Source organism: Amphiprion ocellaris, chromosome 21 (genome assembly GCF_022539595.1).
Source record: "Amphiprion ocellaris isolate individual 3 ecotype Okinawa chromosome 21, ASM2253959v1, whole genome shotgun sequence".
Lineage (NCBI taxonomy): Eukaryota > Metazoa > Chordata > Actinopteri > Pomacentridae > Amphiprion > Amphiprion ocellaris.
The window spans coordinates 15,783,388-15,806,140 of record NC_072786.1 but is presented as its reverse complement, the minus strand read 5'-3'; the positions used below and the strand labels follow the sequence as shown (position 1 = coordinate 15,806,140).

The 22,753-nt window shown below is 40.0% G+C and overlaps 1 protein-coding gene across 3 annotated transcripts in view; it reads right to left on the bottom strand.

Annotated features, from left to right (window-relative positions):
• plxna4 (plexin A4) overlaps positions 1-22,753 on the bottom strand; it is a 250,805-nt gene that overhangs the window by 99,149 nt on the left and 128,903 nt on the right. For all 3 annotated transcript variants that reach the window (XM_023274628.3, XM_023274629.3, XM_023274627.3), the window contains exon 4: positions 5,106-5,234. In XM_023274628.3, coding sequence (XP_023130396.1) covers positions 5,106-5,234 — 129 coding nt within the window. The remainder of the gene's footprint in view (positions 1-5,105; positions 5,235-22,753) is intronic.

The window sequence follows — 22,753 nt, the reverse complement described above, 5'->3', positions numbered from 1 at the left end:
TCAGAGTGTAATATCCTTATAGAGCTGCAGTAATTATATTTACATTCTTTTATTTTGCGATGGAAAGTGACGATACTCGATACATTTGAACAGAAAATTGCTTTGCTAGCTAGACCAGAGAATATAAATTTGTTCACTAATAAAGAAAAATACTGAGCTGGGCAATCACACAGCCCAAGTAATCATGTTTGCTTTCTTTAATTCACTCTGATAGAGAGCGATGATTGCAGTGAGGACAGGGATTGCATTTCTTTGGCGTTAATGAGTAGGAGAAGTTTAGACAGCAATTTCTCAACTTTGGCTGAGTCGCCTTAACTATTGACTGCAGGGATCAGAGATACTAGAAACTCAATTATCCCGTCAAAGGGATTTCCCTGTGGTCTATAAAAAAACACAATATACAAAAAACGAAATGCAAAGTTTAGCACAATATGCATACTTCTCTTTTTTACAAAATTCATTGTTAATGCTTTGTGATTGCCTTTCCCTCAAGACCATGTTTACTCCTCCACCATCAGTATCTGACCTTTACTGTGCAGCCCTGGACCAGACAGGATCAGAGGTGTTCTGTCTCTTGGTCCATGCCTGGCATAACCAATCCATGGGGGAGTATTTCAAGGCTAAGAACAGCATGGGAGAAGCTCTATCAACCAGCTCTGTTCTCAGCCTCCTGTTGTGGGCACCCTTGCTCTTCTCTTTCTATCATGTGTTAGCCTTGTATGTATCTCTCTGTTGTTCTAAATATCACACTCTCTCTCCGAGTGTCTGGGTCCCAGGCCCCAGACACAGCAGGTGGCCTGTTGCCATCGACCAACTCAGGCTGCTTTCATAGCGTTTGCCGCTGCTGGGAAAAAGAAATGCGCATGTGTGTACAAGATGGTATTAACTATCTCAGTGATCAAAAAGCAGTGCTGCATTCAACACTGCTGCATACTAAGATGACCACAATATCCCTTTTGAACTTGACAATCACAGTGATGCTAACACAAAGAAAACCCAAATAATTCAAGATGATATTTAACTCTGAATACTGATCAAGCAATGATTTTTTTTTTTTTTTTACAGTAACAGTAGATCTGTATTAGAAACAAAAGCAAAACAACATCTGGAAAGTTTTATGTGGGTCATGTATTTGTTAATAAATATGTATCAATGAACTGATTATTTTTAGAAGGTTCTTTCCAAGAGTCAGACAAATATGGAAAATGGATCCTGTTGCCATATCTTCTCTTGGATTTCCTTCTGGGATCCTCTTTGACCTTTCATAAAAACTTGTTTTGGCTTGAAGCAACAGCATGACAGGAAACAATTCAGCTTCAAATTTACAGAGGAATTTTCAAGAACCAACTTGCAAAAAAAAAAAAAAAAATACACTTGTAAAATATTGTTGACACATGTTCTCTACTTTTGAGATGAAGCAATTTGCAAATTGCTCTCCTAGCTCCTTCAATGACTTCAGATATCCTGAAAAAGAGTTTTGTTTGACAGAGAAATCAGGACAGACAATGGGTGATAATATAGCTATGATTTTTCTGAATCTACATCAAGAATCATATTCAATACAAACTTATAAAGCCCAAAGTCTATGCCAAAGAGAGTTAGTCTTTCCCACAGAAAACTGCCTACTTGTTCTAAGTCACCTTTTGTTCTGTTACTTCACTTTTACCTCACTTTTGTCTGGACAGCTGACCAATGAGAGCAGACTGGGCTTTGCAAGAGAGGCCTTAAAGAGACAGGAGCCAACATGGAATGTTTCAGAGGGTAATAAAGAAATAAAGAAGCAAATGAAAGAGAAGAAAGAGAAAAGAATGTGGTTTTTGAACCTAAAAACATATAAACATATTCTAGTGAACTGCTAAAATAAAATCATAAGCCTGTAAATTCACATCATACGGGTTAGGGTTAGTTAATTGAAATATCTGTCAAAGTGACTAAGGATGGAGTAGTGAGCAAAAATCAATAAGAACCTTAATTTTCACACAGAGCTAGCAGGAATCTTTGCTCTAACATCAAAAAGTAAAAACATTTTAAGTAGATCAGTGAAACAGAGCCAGTGATTTTATTCACTCACTCTCATCTTGTTCTACAAACCCTGCAGCACTGAAGAAGTGTGTGTTTGTATATTAGGTTTTTGAGTGTATTTTTGTGTGTTCTGTGTATGTGGTGTGTTCATTAACTGCTTTCTATATTTGTGTGTATGGTAATTCCCAAATGTTCCTACTAAACAGTTAGCGGAGGGCAGCCCCGTAACTGGGCTAATAGACTAATTACTTCGAAGGCCTCACACAGACACACGCACAAGCGCGCGCACACACACACACACACAAACACACACACACACAACCACAACTGGAGTAAAAAATTCACTTGGTTGATTTTTTCAATATAAGCTAATTGGCATGCAAATTAAAAATGCTAAATTTGTAACACGATGTTGGGCAATAACAGTGAGACATAAAGGAACCTAACATAATGGGAAGATGTGGAAATTAAATATTCCTAATATTTCATTTGTTATTCTGTAATATCTTTTATAAGCCCAATTACATGCAGTGCAATCCAAAGGGGAAAAAGCAAATTCTCACATTGCTGGTTAACAGATTTGCACAACAGAGTAGTAACTGGATGCCATGACAAATAGAATCCTAAATGTCCTTATTCTGCTCGCTCGTCTGTCCTTCCCTTTTCGACTGCATCTAAAGATGGACTGAGACCTCAGGAGAGGCAATGAGAGCTGCATTTGAAAGGGCACCTTCAATGCATGGTCTGTCTGATATTTAAAGTGTCATCACGATAATCTGGGCACTTAAAATGGGCACATATTTGCACACACACAAACATTATGCACTACATTAGGTAAATAGTGTCACAGCATGGTGCCAGAGAGCTCTATAATCCTCTGGAAGCGGAGGACAATGTACAGGGGTAACTAGGCCTACTGATGCCAACAAAACAGCAGTGGCAGCCGCTGATTGCGGGTGGCAGGAGATAAAGAGGAGGGAGAGAGGGAATGATATGCATATTATCTGTATTTCAGAGCTTCTGCAATATTATTTCTAACAGTCGCATTAATAATAAACAGTGAACAGAGAAATAGACCCACTGGTGGCTTAATTTGGCCTGCATGGTTTGATTACTGACACTATTGCAATGCATTGTAGGAAAAAGACTGTTTATGTTGTAGTAGTTAAATGCAACAAAGTAAGTGCTATATTTAAGTACAATTCTGAAGTACTTCATCCTCACACATTCTTACCTCAAAACTGTTACTAGTGATTGGATTATTATTTCTGACATTGTAGTTTTTCTCCACTACATTTATTTAGCAAATTTTCTACTTACTTAATTTGTAGATGAAGGTTATATATTAAAAAACAGGCACAGAAACACATGAACAGTCTATAAAATGCAATACCAGTGGTTCAAAACCTGTTATCACTTGCAATAAAGCAGTGTTTAGATGAGATCCTTTATGACATTACAGATAGTTCTCTCTAAATTTCTCCAGTTAGTTCATGTAGATAACTGTTTGAGCTGTTTGACTGGTCACATATATCCCCAAAACGTCACAACACAGAAACAGAATTTATGTTCACAGCAGAGATCATGTTTAACTTTCAGGTTGAAGATGAGGAAACATGGAGGTTTGGGTTCAGGAGGAACTTTGGTTTCATTCATGCAGGACTAGGGACAGACACCAAACATTTCTCATAGATAAAACAGTTTCTGCTTTTCTGAACGTCATCGTAGGCTGGACTACAGTAATGTTATATCCATGTTATATCAATGTTATATCAGACGCAAACTTCAGATCACAGAGTTGTTAGTTGGTCGACTGTTCAAGACTTCACACTTAAGTTTGTCTGCGGTTTGGTTTTCAAGCCCTTTTCCAGATTTTACACTCAGACATAGAGTGGAGAGAATATACAGGATGGCAGGCTACCTCCAAATATTCAACAGTTTGCATATTAAGGTTAGACTTTGGATAAAAATAAATGCTCTGATAGAAAGACCTTATCCTACCCGTCCCTTTCATAAAGTAGTTACAACTAGCGCCACCTTGTCCACATATACAACAGTAAAATGATGCCTACACATTGCTGCATCAATATGCACTTTTTAATACATAAAGAAAATTAAGTTAATAATACATGCTTTGGGATTTACTTGAGAAACTTTCAGTTGTAATGAATAGTTTTATGTAGTGACATTGGTATTTTTAGCTGAGTAAAGCATCTGAGTATTTCCTCCATCACAGCTGAATGTTACAAGTCTGTGCATTTACTGTTTATGTCATGAAATCCGAACATTCAGAATGAGGACTAAGTTGAGGTACTTTCTCTGTAAAGAAAATCTACAAGAGATATAATGTTTTCATTGACTTTTTGAAATTTCTAATACAAAATGACTAAACTTTCATCACTTGATGATCACAGCTTCACATAAACTATGTTCAGTCGTCTGAGTGTTTGTATCATGTATGCAAACAGTGTTTGGCTCAAGATATAATTCATCATTCCCCCCACATAAAATAGAATGTAAACACATGGTTGTGGCTCGAGGTCTTTGTGTGTGGAATATAAAGAGAAAGCGAATATCTAACACAGCTGGTCATAGGAATGTGCACTTACATGACTTTCCATGGTGCTATTTTGGCGAGGTTTTGCCTCTGATAGAGGTGTTCACAGACTCTGTGTCTGTGTCCATTACACAGAGTGCTGCTATTTCGCCCCACATTCCATGTCATCAAAGGTACTAAGGGAGATAGTGTGTATGTGTGAATCTGCCTGTGCAGAGACATACACATCAGTACTGTGTAGCTCAGACACAAGTGAACTAAGACCACTCTCCTCGCTCCCTATAATTCAACACATTTATTCACTCCAGCTCTACTCTCGCAGTATGTTTCTATAAAAAGACGTGGTCATAGCATCCAGTGGGCCATCTAATCCTTTTCTCTCCTCTAGCCAGGATGTAATGACATCCTCTATGCCACACCAAAGGTTATTCTACCCTCTGACATAAGAAAATGATAAATGCCAGTGGTTATGATATTGAGTCAGCAGGGAGGACTTTTGATGTATGTGTTTGTTTGAGTGTCTGACCTGGATCTCAGACATGACATAGAGGTAGTGATGATCAGAAGAGAAGGCCATGTCTCTGAGGATGGGTCCGTTCTCCACAGCCTGGACTGTCTCATATTGAAGGGCACGTGATGAGCCATCTACCCGGATCTGGAAAAACACAGAAGAACATACAAAAATTCATATATTTATTGCACATTTTTAATCACTTTAGCGCCAAAATTGTTTCATAGGTATCAAAATAATAACATTCAAAACCTATTAGGAAGCAAGCAAATTTTTGCTGGCTCTGTTATTTAGATGTATTGAAATATTGCCAACTGTGCTCAGAGTTGAATTACTTGAATAAGTATTGATCTAGGAGAAGACAAATGAAAATGCTAAACAGCTGCACTCCTTGTCTTAGATGCAGCTATAATAATTAACATCTGATATGGAGAGGGTGCCTCGGTCAGGGATTTCTTTTTGCATCTGTTTTGGGCTTTTTGAATGTAACAACTTAGCATTATCACAATTTACATTTAATATTTTGCCTATTCATTAACAAGTTACAGCAAATAAGACTCCATAAATGAGTTAACAGAAATAAGAAACTAGAGGTAAAAAGAAACAAAGTGAGAGACAGTATTGTCGCCTTCCACAAGAAAGGACTTGGCAATGAAACAAAAGTGGCATTTAGGACAACAAAGTGTGCAAATATTAACTGAGGAATCACTAAAAAGGTACTTTTGGATGTTATCACTGAAAAAACTGTCCATTGCATACTGCTTGAGGATTTTCACATGCATCACAGCTTTTAGTGCTGTATCTGAGAAGCGAATCTTTCTCGATCACAGTTTGAGCCATTCAAAAGTAATTATGGTAATAAGGCATCTGGGCAAGAGGTGTGGTCTATGGGCCCCTAGGTGAGTTTACTCAGCAGAAAGTGCATGGAATTGGCCCCATTCACCGCTGGTGATGTGATGGAAGTGGTCGGGGTTGTGCCAGAACATCTGCTTACATCGTTTCACATACACACACCCACACACAGGGAGCGCTCCAAATGATCCTTTCTAAATCTGGTCCTCTGCCTCTAATTTCGCAGTAACATGTAGTTCTGACACATTCCTACCCTAGCAACTTTCAGCACCCAGTAGAATACACGTTGACACACCCGGGACTTTGTGGGATTGTGGACAGGTGTGAAGCAAGTCTTGTTAAAGTTGTGATGACTCTTGGTAGTTCTTTGTGCTCTTCAGCACTTAAGGGTTCACAGGTAACACGCACACACAGGAGATAATTGGACAGGAAGCAGATGGTGGAGCAGACAGGTGAGTCATTTCATGATTAATTATAATAAGCTTATGACAACACGCTCTCTGTATTCTCTCTGTCAGCATATCATAAAGAAAAAGACGCGGCTGGCCCAACCTAAGCTAAAGTCTCTTTAAGGTCAAGAAGTCTGACTGGTTCTGACTGAAACATTTGGTAAAATGATAATGAATACAGAGGCGGGACATCTTTGTTAGGGACTGGATGAAAACAACTGAAGGGCACTTACACGTATTTCAGCCTTTCTTTGTGAAATTTTTTGTTAAGTAATGGCTTGATTATTTGTATGCAGCGTGGGTCATGGTCTTATGCTCTGTATCCCCAGGTGTTATATTTTCTATCATCAAGCTGGCAGGATTAATATTAGCTTTAGGATACACAATAGGCACGCTCTTTATAGTAGAGGATAATGCCAGTCGATTCCACTTTCACTCTATCCTGCATAACAGAAAGAGTTCTGCTGGTTCAATAGGACTTTCCTTTGTCTTTGCTTTGACAATCAACTATTGTATAGCAAAAAGAGAAACCTAAGTAGACTGGGTACAGGTTAAGGACTGCCCTACCCTGCTGTTTCTGCTGATATCCAGTTTCACAACATGACATTTCTTTAAACAAGCACCATCTTTCACCCTGATTTCACCCTATTCTCCCCCCGTGTTTGTTTCCCAGTCATTCTTCCTCTCTCGCTGTGCCTCCTGCTTGGCTTGTGTAGCGACCTTGATCTCAAAGAACCATGAGTTCTTTTTATCAAAGCTTCACACACTTCCACTGGGAACCATTGTATGTGCTAGGGTCAGTTGCAAAGAAAAGAACAGACGGCAAATAGGAGCGAGAGAGAAGAGAAGAAAGTAAGAAGAAAGAAACTTGCACACGAGCCAGGGCCAGATTCAGCAGGTGGGGTTATCTAATCTGTCCAATCGGGTGAGTTAATTTTAGGTGCTGTGCATATGTGCACAGTACACGGCATGTGTGTGCATGTGCATGCATGGAAAGATGTGTGTATCAGCTTACCTCCACTGCATAAAGTGTGGAGTCAATTGCTGTGTGGAATTAAAGGGCTGACTGTCTATAGCAGTAGCTGAATATAGAGTTTTATTGTGTTGGGACAGATCCCCAGTCACCAGGGAGCAGAGAGGCTTCAAGGGGAAGCTCCTGTATATTATCCTTCAATCTGACCACCAACAAAACAAATGAGACACCAGGGAGCGCACAGCATGTCCACAAGTATGCAACACTGGCGGGTTTAGTCACACAGGGACTGGAGGGGAAGACACAAGGGAGGAAGTCTGATTTAAATCAAAGATCAGTGGCCTTATTGTTACAATAATTGGCACATGTAATGTATTAATGTTGACCTGCACTTCGCACCGACACAAGCTTGGTCACTCTGGGCTTTTTGGTTTAACAACAGCAGTTATCTTCATCTGCCCAGACATCAAACTTGGCATTTTAAAGGAATAATACTTCATGAAAAGCACTGTAGAAATAACAAAAAAACAAAAAACTCAATTGTATGATTTGTACTACCACAAAAAAAAACAACACACACACGCACACACACAATAAATGAAAAGCATAGACTGTGTACCAGTAATACCTTTATTCCCTTGATAATAAACCAAAATAATGATATGGTTTGTTATGAAGCTACTAATCCAAGGTTCACTATCAGCAACAGTAATTATTAATATATCTTAAAGCAATTTTTCATCAGCCTAAAATCATTAAGGCTGCTATGCTGGTGCTAGCCAATATTATCTGATTCCTTTTCAACAGTAATAAAGTGGATTAGCTGCTCTATGCTAAATGGATTACAATGCTAATCTCTGCTATCACATTAGCACTACACAATAGACATTCACTGCCAGACAGACTTCATTTTGCTTCAGAGTGGTGGGAAGGTGAGAGAAGCACTGGGTCCACATTTAAATAAACACATGCAGAAAAATGTGTTCACACAAGCATTTGCACGTATAGAAACATTGGCATTTCACATTTTCTCTTTTTCACACGCATACACTCTCACTCTCGCACACACATACAGGCCGTCTGGCTGGAGATACTCATATGGTAATGAGAGAGACTCAGGGGAGAGCGGGGAGAGTTACTGGCACTTTTGACTCAGAGCACACTTCCACAGCCCTGCAGAATGTGTGTAGTAAATATTTCTTTAGGAGCTCTGTGTGAGTCAGGATCTTTATGCAAGTGGACCTATGCAAGAGATTTACGCTATCAGTCCTACTGAGCAATGCCCTCTACAAGTGACCACCTCGACCATAACCTATAGCCCCCTAGTGGCTATAACTGGTAACTACACCAGTACTATCACTGAATACACAGATAAAGACAGTGGCCTCTGCAGTAAACATGTAGTACATGTTATAAAAACAGTTAAAAACCAGTTTTAGTGTTAAATTGCAGTGACAAACAATCGCAACCTCGTATGCAGATGGTATTTCCTGCCTTGAATCTGTCAATGAAAAATAATGTGCCCAAAGTGACTATGTCCCTCTCTCCATGGGGCTAACAGCTAGCAGAAGGTGTGATACAGACAGGGAAGCCATTCCGGTGTGAAAACCACAGGATTACCCTCACTCAGATTGCTCATATTGGCACTATAAGCCACAAAAGCACATGGAAAGTACGGCATGTCCTCTGAATGTGCACTGAATCCATTTTGCTGGTCGGTAAAAGGTAAATATTCAGGTCTTACCTTATAATATATATGTTTTTCTACAGACATAAAGTAACTAAGACCTGTGCTTAAACTGTTTGTGATGCTGTACAGTAAAATCTATAGAAAAGATGCAGGAATGTATGACATACAATACCTATGAAACAATACACTATTATTATATAATATTTTCTTAGATTATTATAATGTCAGAACATAGATTGTTTGTTTTGTCATGGGTTAAATCAACAGACACCTTACATATCCTCAGTCAATAATGTCGCCCCTCTGGAACTCTCTTCCAGGGAAATTGCCCTTTGAAATCCAGTACCTCTGGTCACACATCTGAGAACTTTTATTGATTTTGGATAATCTCTGTGAACTGGTGTGCTATTATGTAGATACTGCTTTACATCAAATGGTGAGATGGATTGTCCACACTTTAGGATGAGGCTACTCAATCCTCAAGAGACATAAAAACACTGCTGTAGCAGTGTTAGTGCAGATGATGATTGTGGCTAAGTGCAGGATATGCACAGCCACAAACCACACCCTCTGGATAACAGCACAATGTGGAAAAAGCATATTGAAAGTACCACACCATTAGCTATACCCGCTTAAGGCAAATGAATGCTTTCCACGTCTGAATCTCTCTACAAGTGTACGCTGATAGCGTATGCACTACAGAAACAAAATGACTACTTGTTTTGAGGAGAAGCTGTGCAGGTAGATTCACGGTTATCCACATATTTATAATTCATCATCATCAAGAGTTCTAATTGAAGCAGTGGCTACCAGACTTTGGGGGTGCTTTGATGTGTACATGCTTTACATCAGTGGTGCTTAATAACAGTGGTAAGTTCTAAATTGGACTGAAATCCTGTGCTCCTGCTATGTCCGCCCACTGTGCTTGGGATGGGAAGGCAACAAACTCCAGCTGCAGGCTATTCCACACTGTAGGTTTGGCACACTTTGAGAATAATCACTGACACAGTGCTACAGTCCAATCTGAACTAGTCCCGTACCCTTTAAGAAGTGCAAAGTCACAGCTAGCCGATCAGCAAGATCTACAGGAGACTAATGTGTACCTTTGCAGTGTAAATGGAACCACATTCACATTTCATCATCTGCATTAGTCAGGGCACATAAATGTGGATACCACAAACTGGCCTCGAGGTTTTCAGGTGGGGCAGCTGGATTCTCTACACCTGAGACTGGCTGAGAGGCAGGATAAACCCTGGACAGGCTGTCAATCAATCACAAGGCTAACACAAACAAACAGACCAAGTTTATGATCACATTCACATATATGGCCATGGAAGAATCCCAAGTTGCCATAGTATTCATGCCTTTGGACTGTGGGAGGAACCTGAAGCACTGGTAAAATATGTACATAGATATAAAAAGTGTGCTTGCTAAACATTACAGTGACTAAATGGGACAAACTTTGTGGTTCTGAGTATAACCGGTGAAAGAGATTGCTAAACTGTGTCCTTGCCTGCTATGGCATGGATTGCGGCGTGGCAGAATGAAGACTTGTCACACAGAGTTGCAGTCTGTTGAGCATGGCACACACACTAACACACCATGGCTGGAACACATACCATGACCAACACGCTGCGAGTGGAAGCCAAAATAAGCTGCTGACTAAAGTATCACTATGGTCTGACATAGGCCATGCAACCACGGCGAGGTGAGTGGGCTGGAGCAGAATGTCATCCAAAGTCACACAGCACGCTGGGAAACTTAAATTTCCACATTATTTGTGTGAGGATTTCCGCTAATCCTCTGAAACACACACATGGGCAAACCCAAAGTCTGTGCCAGCATTACTGCAGCTAAAAAGGGTCATGAACCTTTTTCTGTTGGATAAGTGTGATAAACTTAGTCTGGTTTCAAGCGTTGACAATTATTGCTAAGATCAGGAATTGTTGAAAGTATTTCTTACTGAAAACAGGACAAATGTTATGTCTTTTAGCTCCTGCAAACCTAAACTTATTAGTTTAACTTAACATACTTATTCAAAAATATTGAGTTTTGAAAGCAATAAATGATAAAGCCAGACATTTTAACTGCATTTACTTCAATTCAGTTATCTGAATAAGTGATTTAGATATTTGGGCTAAAATGTTGACAGGCTGCTGCTGTAGCTTGTCCTACTGAACTAAATTATTGTTACATTGCTCGACTGCAGCAATCAAAAGGTTGTAACCGATTGAAATTATATCAAAAACTACAAAAACAAGAAAAACAACTCACTTGTCCTGTGAGAATTTGTATTTCTACAGCAGCAATATGACTTGTAAAGTAGTCTAGTGTAAATTTGTAGTTAATATAAGACACTCAGAGAACAGCTGGTATTGTCAGGGTTTTCTAAAATCAAAGAAATCTGATCTTGGTAATATATTTTGGTGTTTGAATTTTCCAAAACAGCACAGAATAGTAGCAGCACATGTATATCGAACTCGTCTTTTAAGGGCTTATGTCATTACCTCACTAAAGATATCAATCAAGAACATTTTGACCTGGAAGAAGCATAGCCACATGCCAAAAGACAGTGTAATCTGACTTGCCACACTTTGCTCAGGTTTCCAGGCTCTTTGTAAAGCCACAACAGAGTGTTAGGTATTCAACCAGGCAAGGAAGAACATGCATTAAGAGCCTCGAAAGAGACATAGCCAGACAGAGACAACGGAGAGGAACATTCACTGTGAAAGAGACGGTAAGAAAAGAACCAATGTATCGGCACTACATAATGGCAATGTGTCTTTCCACGCATTCTATTCATACCGACAGCAATACAATGGTGGCTGTCTGATTGCCCAAATCTGTCCAGCTCACTGAAACATATGGCAGACAGAGAGAAACAAGGAGGGGAAGGGGAAGAAGCTAGAAAGAATAACAGAAGGAATGGGAGCTAAGAGGCGGACTGGCTCCATCTCTCAGTGTCAATCAATGACAGAACAAACCCTCCACTTCCACATTCAATGCCTCAATATATAGCTTTAGGCAAGATGGACTGGTGCAAGACTAGTGGGAGAGTGTGAATGATTTGACATTAATCTGAGAGTATTAAGGAGGATGTGGCACACAAATGTGGGATGCCAAGCTGGTCTTGTAGCATTGCTGCTGTAAAGAATTACATATTATCCGCTATTCATTGCCAGCATCAGTTATTAGGAACCATGAAAGACAAACACGTATTTTTATTCTGAGAGGAAGAAGACTGGCCAGGAAGGAACTGTGCAATTTCTCTAAACACGTACTGTAGATGACACATGAATGACTAATACCATGGTGGTTCTACACCTACAATGTCTTATGGAATACTATTTTATATTTTATGACAAGCTACAATGAAATCATCACGCAGTTATCCAGAAGGTACAACACTGACTCAGTGCTTTACTGCTTTCCGTTATGGAAGTAAAATATTCATAAAGTTCATTAAAGACACTTTTAAAATCCCCCTTCTTTCCTTCCTTCCGACTAAACTCCTCTCGCTATAGGAGAATGAGTTGGCAAAAACCCCCACAGAGTGGAACTGAACTCATTCTGTGCTTTAATTCACTATTCTCTGTTTTATGTTTGCAATTAGGCATATCTGCTACACAGCAGGATTTTAATTAATGCCTTTCCCCTGATGCCTGTGCTGTGAGGGAAGGTGCTTTGTGGGTGCAAATCAAGGAAATGTCATTGTTAGCGCGGAAGTATCATCGGAGATTTGTGTTGTCAGTGTCAAAACTGTGCGGAAATACGACCTCTGCAATGGCCCTCCTGTTGAGTTTAGTTTTACTGAGGCTAATCTTCTGTAGAGGTTTTATTTTGGTTGGGTAGTTTAGGAATAAGAAGTTAAAATATTTCTGTGAGAAAAGCTACATTATGAGAAGGTAGTGTCCACACCGACTTATTGTGCCCTAAAGTCTAGAAAAAAGTGGATTTTACCCTGCTCATACAAATTCCCAGCATCACAAAAACTTCTACATTAGATTAGTTCAATCATGTCTATTTTCTTCATATTTTGCCAAGTACTTTTGTACAGAGCCTTTATTTAAAACTTCTCTTGAAGCTGCCACTTCAGAATGGTCCCAGACAAAAGTGATTTGGGTGTAGCATCATGAAATTACTCTGTGGAAATTTTTGTTGGCTGTAAATCCATGTGCCGACACAACTTGACAAATTGGATTGACTTTCCTGTCTTGCACCTAACCAAATATAGTATTACATGTGCACATACCATCTATTTGCTGTTTACAAAATGGTGCAATAGTGGTCAGTGAATGACATCAGGAGCAATGCAGAGTAACAAAGGAGGAAAATTAAAAAGACAGTGAATAACTGTAAAAAAAAGAAGTTTAATTTTAGAAATGAGCAGCATATGTTCACCTATGTTTGTTTCCATATGTAATACTCCATTACTTTAGCAAAGACTTTCTAACTGCCTCTCTCACGCCTGGGATCTGACACCACGGCAGACAGAGCCGCTGGGGGACCCCTGGCTCGGTGACTGACCGTTGTGGCATTAAAGGTGTGGTACCTGTTAGCCTGAAGGTCCATGCAGCCTACTAATCTAACCTTATCCCCCTGCTGAGAGAAAGAGCAAGCAGAGAGGAGAAGAGAAGGACAAGAATGTTATTGTGAGAGATGATGGTGTTGGACGTGAAAGGGGACAAGTGTCTGGAGGCTTCCTAACTCATTTCTCCCCCTGCTCGCCTCTCCTCCTTCAATCTCCCCTATGGCTTCAAAGGGTGAGTGACAGGTTTCCCTGCTATCATTGCCTTCACTGCTTAGCTGCCTTAGAGCACTGTGACCAGGCAGGGGGCTCACAGCTCAGCTTTTGTTACTCATTTCCCTCCTCTGCTATTGCTTTTGCGCTTTCTCCATCGCTCTCTCTCTCTGCTATTCTGTCTCGATCTTTAAGTCATGAGGTTGTCTGAAATACCTGCAGACTTGTAGCCAGTTCAATCTTGAGAACATTTGTGACCTCTTGACTTCTAATGACTCACTCGGTTTCTCTCATTTGCTTTTTTCTACGGTTCTGAAATTTCACTCCATCTGTCTGGTTAGGTTAGTTTCAGATTTTCTTCTGTCGCAGCTAAAACTGTATTTTGAATGTTGTCTTCCCTCTTTTTGACTGTGCCTACACATGTTCAGACTGAAAACCTTTCACAGTTGTCAGATGTGATCGGAAATAAGAAGCCTTGAAGGAACTTTTTATTTTTCCTTGCAAAGCCTGTTGGTATATGTACATGGTTACTGATGGTGCCTATTTTTTCCAGACAATGTAAAAAAAAAAATGGCCTCACAGTTTATCTTCATCGATGTGAAAGACTAGGAAGGGCCCAATGAAGAACAAAAGTTTTCCGCTTCATTAACTGCTCCACGCTTATTCCTTTCAGTCGCCTCTTTCTATTCTCATGGTCATCATCAGTTTTTCAGTTTTGCCATTTTTCATAGCAATATGCATCATTCCATCACTTTAATGGTTACTGTCTCATTAGAGCCAAAGTAGTGTGTTAAGGTGACAGGTGGAGATCTCCTGACAGACCTCATTTAGTGCAGACAAATACCTGTCCTTGCTGAGAAAAGCCCATACTCACATTTCTCTTTCAAACCAATTATTTCCTCTACTGTCTTTCCTTTGTTAGCCCCTTTTTCGGCAGTGATAAGAGCTGCTGTTCCCGCAACTGCTGTTGCAGCTACTGGCTGGGCCTCAAGGAGGAGGCAAGAGGCAACGGCATAATGTGAGGGCATATCACCACCTGTGTCTCTATTAGTGGCGCAACCCAGTAGCAGTGCTACAGAGCGGTGTGCACCCCATTATATTTTGAGACCAGAGGCCACTGTGCGAGAGCTAAAAGGCTTTGGGAGCCATTAATGAAGTCAACATGTTCCCCAGAATAGTGAGGGCACCAAATCTGCCTATTGTATCAAATCAAGCATGTCAGGTGATACAGCAGTGCACAAACTCAGAGCTATGGATGCAGTTCATTAGGATGAATATAGCTGGCAAACTGTTTCAGTAGGCTGAACAGTATATTGTATAATCACAACGATATTATACTGAGGAGTCTGTCTTTTGTGTGTGTGTGTGTGTGTGTGTGTGTGTGTGTGTGTGTGTGTGTGTGTGTGTGTGTGTGTGTGTGTGTGTGTGTGTGTGTGTGTGTGTGTGTGTGTAGTTGACAGAAAGAAAAAGGTTGCATGCGTGTTGTCCAAGCCTTTGCAGGACCCAGGAAGCTGGACATATGGCAGAGCAAGAGGCGACTAGCTTTGATGTTAGAGAAGCAGAAAGAAGAAGAAAAAGAAGAGAAGGTTGAGGAAGGAATAATGAAGGAAATATCCATATCTTTCTTGCAATAAGTTAAATGTATGCTGTTTTATAACAGCATACACTGATAATCCAAAAGTTTAGGACTACTCTTGCCTAACAGGTTGCTGTGCCACCAAAATAGCTTTAATCTGCTGAAACATCAAGGCATCATCGGGACTCAACAAGACATCTGAAAATATTAGCAGCAGATCTTTGAAATCCTGTAAATTTCAAGTGGGACAGTACATCTTACAGCTCATCCAATGACAGTGCATCAGTTTTTAACACATTAACTAAAACAATCGAGTGTTTCAAATCTATTTTGTCTTTTAAAATGTCAGCATGTTTGTGTTTTCTTGCACTATGGCAACCAATCATGCAGTTTGCTCTCCACTCCCATATTTATCACAGCACTGTTCCCTAATTTCCCTGCCTACTTTCCTCCTACGACTGGCTGCAGCCTTTGGGCAGAGGAAATTTCAAGCCAAAATTTCTGGCCAATATGCAGAGAGCATATGTACATGGAAGATTGTTTGGGTAATTTGTTTAGACCAGACGAGAGAAGCAAAAGACTCAAAGTCCCACATGTGCATTATACACTCAGTTGCATATACTTACAGGCCTGCTGTGAACGTTTAACTTATAGTGCAGTGAGGCAGCTTTTGAATGAGTGGGTGCCCGTTTTGTTTGCCTCATGCATGAGCATGAGGACACTGTCAATGGTTTCCCACTATGCCGCTGATCTTACAGGAGGCTGTAAGGAACCATGAAGCAAAGGAATACATGAGCAAAAGCAGGGAAGAAAAACAGTAGTATTAAGAGAATAGTCATTGAAAAAATGGTCAGGTTGCTCTCAAAAATAATTCAGTTAATATTTTCTATATATCAGTTAACTTCATAGTACGGTAAATAGAATAAAACGACAAATCTAACTGATATTTCTTTCTTTTCTTCTTTCTATACATGTGCACTGTTTTTTAAAGTATTTGCACAGAGGTCAGTACTCACATAGTGAAGAGCTTGCAGCTTGCACTATAAATTCAGGCTGTCTCAGTTTCTTCCATCTCGTCATGTAATCACTGTCTGACTCAATAACGCTGAGATCAGGCCTCTACGGGAGCCATACCATCTTTTGCAGGACTCCTTGTTCTTTTGGAGCTGAAAGTAATTCTTTTTGACTCTGGCTGTACATGTGGGATTTCTGTCATGCTGCGGGATGAATTTGAGATTAATCAGAAACCCCTCTCATGGAACTGCAGGTAAATAAAAGTCTAAACATCAAAAATACCTAAACCTTTTGCATACTATTGTATATAAAAACAACTTTGTAAATGTTTTATAAGGAAGGAATTGCAGTGAACGCTTTTGTTAGACCTCAAGGATACACAGTGTATTATGGTGAGTAACATTCAATGTAAATAGTTTGTTTACTATAAAGCTCCACATAGTACTTTAACTATACCATGCTTCCTGAAGTGTCAATCACCAGTTTATCTGACCGTGGAAAAACCTTAGATCGTCCTTACAACAAGCAGGTATATAGTTCTCTTCAGCAACCTAAGATGAAAATGGGCTCTCTAGATAAAGGTCCAGTGACAGACTTTGATCAACATTCACAGGATCACTCACAAACACCCCCAGTGTGACCTTCACCCATCCCTAAGCAACGTTGTACTTCACAACCCAAGAACAGGGGTGTATTCTTTCATCTTAACGAGGTAGTCTCTGTAGTTTTTTTTCTCTTGATTGAACCACAGTCTGCTTCCATAAATGTCAATCAGCAGCATATCCAACCAGGGTGGCTGAGTAGGACCTGCTCCCCCATCTGATGTCTAGGTCTGATAATGGTCTAATAACAGGCTCTGATCAACTTTGGCCAAGGAGATGGGATGACTTTGAGAACTCTGTCATCCCTTTTTATCAGACCACGCTTTGTTTTAATGGTTATCCAGGGGTTTCTTTTACTGCTCATCAGTCTGTCCTCTTTTCTCTGGTCAATTCTAATCTTCAGGTTGTTTACCAGAGCAAACAAAGCGGTTCAATGACTTCAAGACTGTGAATGGTTTCCTGGGAGCTAAGCACAAATACACAAATGCACAAAGACACAGAAACCCAACCTCATACAAGCACAAAGAAAATTGCAAGAAAAACTCATCAAACCCTAACTTTTCATAGTTTGACCAAAAATGTGGAGAAGAAAGTGTAGCAAAGGGTAAGATGTGGAGGAAGAAGGCAGTGTGTATCTGAGTGTGTATGCAGGTGTGTGAATAATAGATGGGGAGCTGAGAGCCAGACGCTGTCTGAGAGCAGACATCACCCTGGATCCCGTTACCACACACTGCCATCAGAATAACTCTGGAGACACAGGCACAGACACACACAAACACACACACACACACACACCTAGAGTTCAAGCACTAAACACGCGCACAGTGCGGTGCACACACAACCACATACACATCATGACCTTTCTGCACTCTGGTGCTCCGTTTCTCTGCACAACACTATCTCTGTCTTCAGTCTCTGGTCAGGTGTAATCACAGAGTCAGTAACATGATCTTGCAAAGGGAATTTTAAATCTTCTTTGAAAAGGTAAAAGTGATGAAGTACACATTTTTCACGCATTTTTTTAAAAAAAAGAAGTGGTATTCCACTGGTGTGGTGATATACGCATTAATATATTAAATCTATGGATCACTGACTGCAGCTGACGACCACATGCACTCATGTATTCATAAATTATCATTGGTCCTACCATTCAGACCTGTGCAGACCAGTGCGTGTACGTGTCTGCACCAGTGTATGGAAAACATTCATTGCTCTACCCTTCAGTTTTATGTTGTAGTGATTTATGAGGCTCCTACCAAAGTTTCTAATTAAATAGGGAAGCACCTCACAACCAATTCCTCAGAGATAAGCAGGTGCGAATTTCTGTGTTCCCTCCTTATTGTCTGCCCAAGTGTGTTTGTGTGCATTTGTCTACGTGTAAATTCTCCTGTTTTCAGCCCCAAGGGCGCTTCCTTTTTCTTTCTCATCTCCCCTCTTTGCCTTTATTCCTTTATTAAACAGACTGCCGCACTCCCTCTATTATACCTGTTTTCCCACTGAAGTGAAAAATTGCATTGCTGGTCTAGCAGAGAGAGAGGGAGACAGAGAGTGAGAAAATGAAAAACAAGGGGAGTGAGGAGGACGGGGTGGGGTGGGGGGGAGAGCAAGGAATAACACTGCACTAAACCCTTGAGGCATGTGTTGATTCACCAACTGCTATAATAATGGAAACATTGCAGGAAAGATGATGACAATGAAAAAGGAGCAAGAAGACTAAAGGCCAATGTCCACTGAAAATGGCTTGGATGCATTCCTTGATGCCTGTGTTTGTCAGAACAAATACTTAATGGTTTCGGTGTCCAGCAGTCACAAAGGTTGTTCATGAGCAGACATTCATTGTGCTATTTTTTTTTTTTTTTTGCTATATCAATAACTTAATGTATTTTATCCACTATATGCAAATATCTGCAAATATTAGGCAAAAATATACCCATTGTAAAATGATTTAAGTGTGAAACTTGAGAGCTACATATATTATATATAAAGAAATACGCACACAAACAAACACATTTTAACCCCTTGTTGACATACTGTAAGTATGCACCCAATGTTTGCACCAAAAAGAAACAGTCTAGTTCCCTTAAGTCACTTTTATTTTCTCCTCTCCTTGTCTTATTCATGCTCCAAACAACCACCAGAGGCTAAAACATTAATCACGACACCATTCCATTTCTATGTCTCGCTGTATGAGGTACAATACCTCACCTTGAATTATGTCTGACACACTAGAAATATATCATAGGCTAAGGCCCTACTTTAACTTTACTACAGCAACAGGGTTTTTTGGGCTTGCAGGGGTGTGTGGGGTGGGAGGGGGGCATGACATACAACAGTGAGTGACACTTATTACCTAGTTGGGGGGGGGGGGGGTTCCCTCTATGCACTCATAGAGGAAACTTTCTTCTTTGTATTATTTTCAAACGCATTCCCTCTCTTATACCAATGAAGACATCCTAACTATATCCTATTCCTTTTACTTGCTCTGTGGGAGGTTTTCTAAAATTAGCACTGATTTATCAAGGGAGCGCATTAGAGTTTCACGCCCATGCATTATGCGATAGCATAAAAGCAGCGCATTGTGCATGATAATGGAGGTTTCACAGTGGGAGTCAAATAACTTCACCCACTAAATAAATGAGCGTGTTGTTTCAGGATGGTTGGTTATCTAATCACAAAGACAAGGGAACAGATAAAAAGGCATGCAAGCATGTTGAAATAAAAATGATCCCTTTACAACTATGTTTGCATGCGTTAGCATGCGAGTCTGTTTGTAATTACATAGACTCACAAAATGGACTCTTTAGCTACTATAGTGCAGTACACAGTTGGTGGAAAGCCATACAATGCAGTGTTTCCTCTAGGATTTTATTCAGCAGCGGCGGCAGGCTCTCCGGGGAGCTGTGATGCATAAACAAATGACACTTGACTGCAGATTTTACTTGTACAACCTATTTATTGAATGGCCAGTTGAAAATGACTTTTTAAAGGCCGAATGTAAAAAAAAAAAAAAAAAATATATATATATATATATTTGAACAAGCTCATCTGAAAATGCAGTCAGCAGTTACATCATGACGTGTAGATATTAGGTTAATGCTATCAATAGTTTACCCATGTTAGCGACACTGAGTTGGCATCGGGCCCAATTAAATGAAGCTACCGATATGTTATGTGATGTTAGCTGGCCATCAATATTTTGTGAATGTCTATTTAACTTGTAAAATATATTATGAGTTATCTTAAGCTTATAACTTTTCTCTGGTAAGTCGCTGCTCTATTTTCCAAGACGACACTCCTCTGACACTCTGACCTGGTGCCTCGTTGCTTGACTTGACGTCACTTTCAAGGCCGCGCTCTCGCGACTTCGTTGTATTAACCCGACGTATCAACAAGTAGATACTGAGCAAGATAGTTAACTGTAGTTTACCTTGGTACTCGCGAGTACCCGACACAGTGCAGAACTCTGCTGTGAAGGTGGAGACGTGGCGGTGGTGGATTTGCAACAAAAAAAAAGAAGGAAATTTGAAGGAGCGGTGGCTAGGATTTAGGAATGGCGGGCCGCCGCTGTTGAATGAATGTAGAGGAAACACTGCAATGTAACCCTGTCTCATAGAAAATGTGTTATTAAACTGTATTCCCAATTACATTTAGGTTCAAGGCAATCATTGGTTGGATTAAGTACAAAGTGTTGCTTCCTTCTTTTTGAATCAAGCTGCACATTCATAAACTAAATCGGAGTCAGTGGGAGGTGGTTGGGGTGGATGGTGGGCATACGAAGCATAGGTGGCAGTCCCCCCTTGTAGTTTTAAGCGTAACTTTATGCAATAGATGTAGTTTATAGTTTGGCTGAGGTTAGGAAAAGATGGCCGTTTTTATGGTATGGAAATAAACCCATTGTGTCTCATGTCCAAGTGGATGTTCCATTAATTTAGCCAGACCATGATCATTCCCATTCTAAGTTTAAAAAAGTGCTGTGAGTAAAAACAATCTAATAATACAATGCCATTTCGGCAGAAAAAAGATATGTTAAATTCAGTATCAACACAACACCAAATAAATAAATCAATAAAAATTCCTAGCTGAGCTGATAGAATATATAATCTGGTCACAACTAAGCTGTCATCTAAACATGTTAGTTTTGTTGTAAGGGTGTGTAATTCTATGTAAAAGGGATTGTGCTATCCAACCTTACAGACACTTCTATTCTGGGTTGACATTAATGCTAATCCATCAACGCGCAGACCCATAACTTGTTCTTTACTTTCCTCTGCAGACAGCTGATTTAAACTATGTGGATAATTTGATTTGGCTGATATTACAGTCATTACAAGTGCATCTAATAACCACAGTCATTCTCTGGCGTACTTCTTCCACTCTGCACTCTGTATGTCTTTCTTTGCCATCTCGTTTTCATTCTTCACCTCTCCATCTTATTATCCACATTTATTTCTTCCCTGTCTACCTTCTCTGACCTTTTATGACGTGGCAAATCAAAGCATGACGAGAAAACAGGCAACCCATGTGCCACTGTCATAGCATGGCAAGCCTGAACGATGAAGAATAAAAGAGACAAAGAGAAGAGATTGAGAGGAACTGAGACACATCACCTGCAGAATGTTAGATAAAGATGGCTGTAAGCTGCACTAAAACTTGAAGACAGATAAAAGTTTATTCTTTCTCAGAGAGAGACAGAGTAAGAGAGGAATCTAAGAGGATATTTGGTGAATGGGGCCTGTCAGCTTCCATTGCGCAGAAATCCTCTTATACCTCAAAATTTCAATTAGGTGGGGAAGCGTTTCGGTGTGGTGCGCTTCTCTCATTCTGCGCAGGAAGTACAAGGTGCATGAGGTGGGATTTGTCACAGCAGCGACAGGCGTCCTCCACCTACATTATGAGTCAAAGAACACACACACACACAAAGAGTGCTCCCCCTTCCAAATGTCGAAGCCATTTCGAGTGACAACAGTGGTACACTTGATGCTACTTCAGTGTTCAGTGAGCAGTGTTGCAATTGAGTTTGTTCCACTGAAGAGGATCTGAAATTTAAACTCCACAGGTTTGTGTTGGGCTGCTGTCATCTGTATGACAGCTACAATTACACTATGTGTCAACCCCTCCAAATGACACTGACTTACAGTAATTACAATGCCAAATGTAACAGCCCATTTTCATGGCCTGTTTTCATTTAATTCCCACCTTAGTGCTTCGCTTTCATTTTGCATCACCTGTCACCATCTCACTTAAAGTAATACAAGGATACAAAAGTCTACTTTGGAGACATCCCTGAAAATGAGCTCTGCAACTGCAATCGCTGAAACCATAGAGATTAATGCTACTACTTATTTGTCACAGCAAATACAGAGCATATAAAACTGAACACTAACACAGAAGAATGGACAAAGAGTTGAAGAAGGTGTATAAAATGGAAAAAAATATCCTCGAGATGAAGCTATGACAAAAAAGTAAAGCAACACGGTTTTTATCGATGTTATTACTCATCTTTTGTTTCATTTCATTGTTTTTTCTCTCATTCTCTTTCTTTTAGTTCTTTGTCTTACTTCTGGAACTGACTTTGTACGATCATTCTTGCAAAGTGTTGCAGGTGAATCAAATGAAATAAAGAAGTTCCAGTAAAATAATGAAACAGAATTTAATATCTATTCATACTCATACTCAAGTCATACTTATTAAGGTTTTACAAAACAGCAAGCCAGTCAAAGAGGACTGTGATTGAAGTGGATTGCTTAAGTAAAGGAAAAACTAATT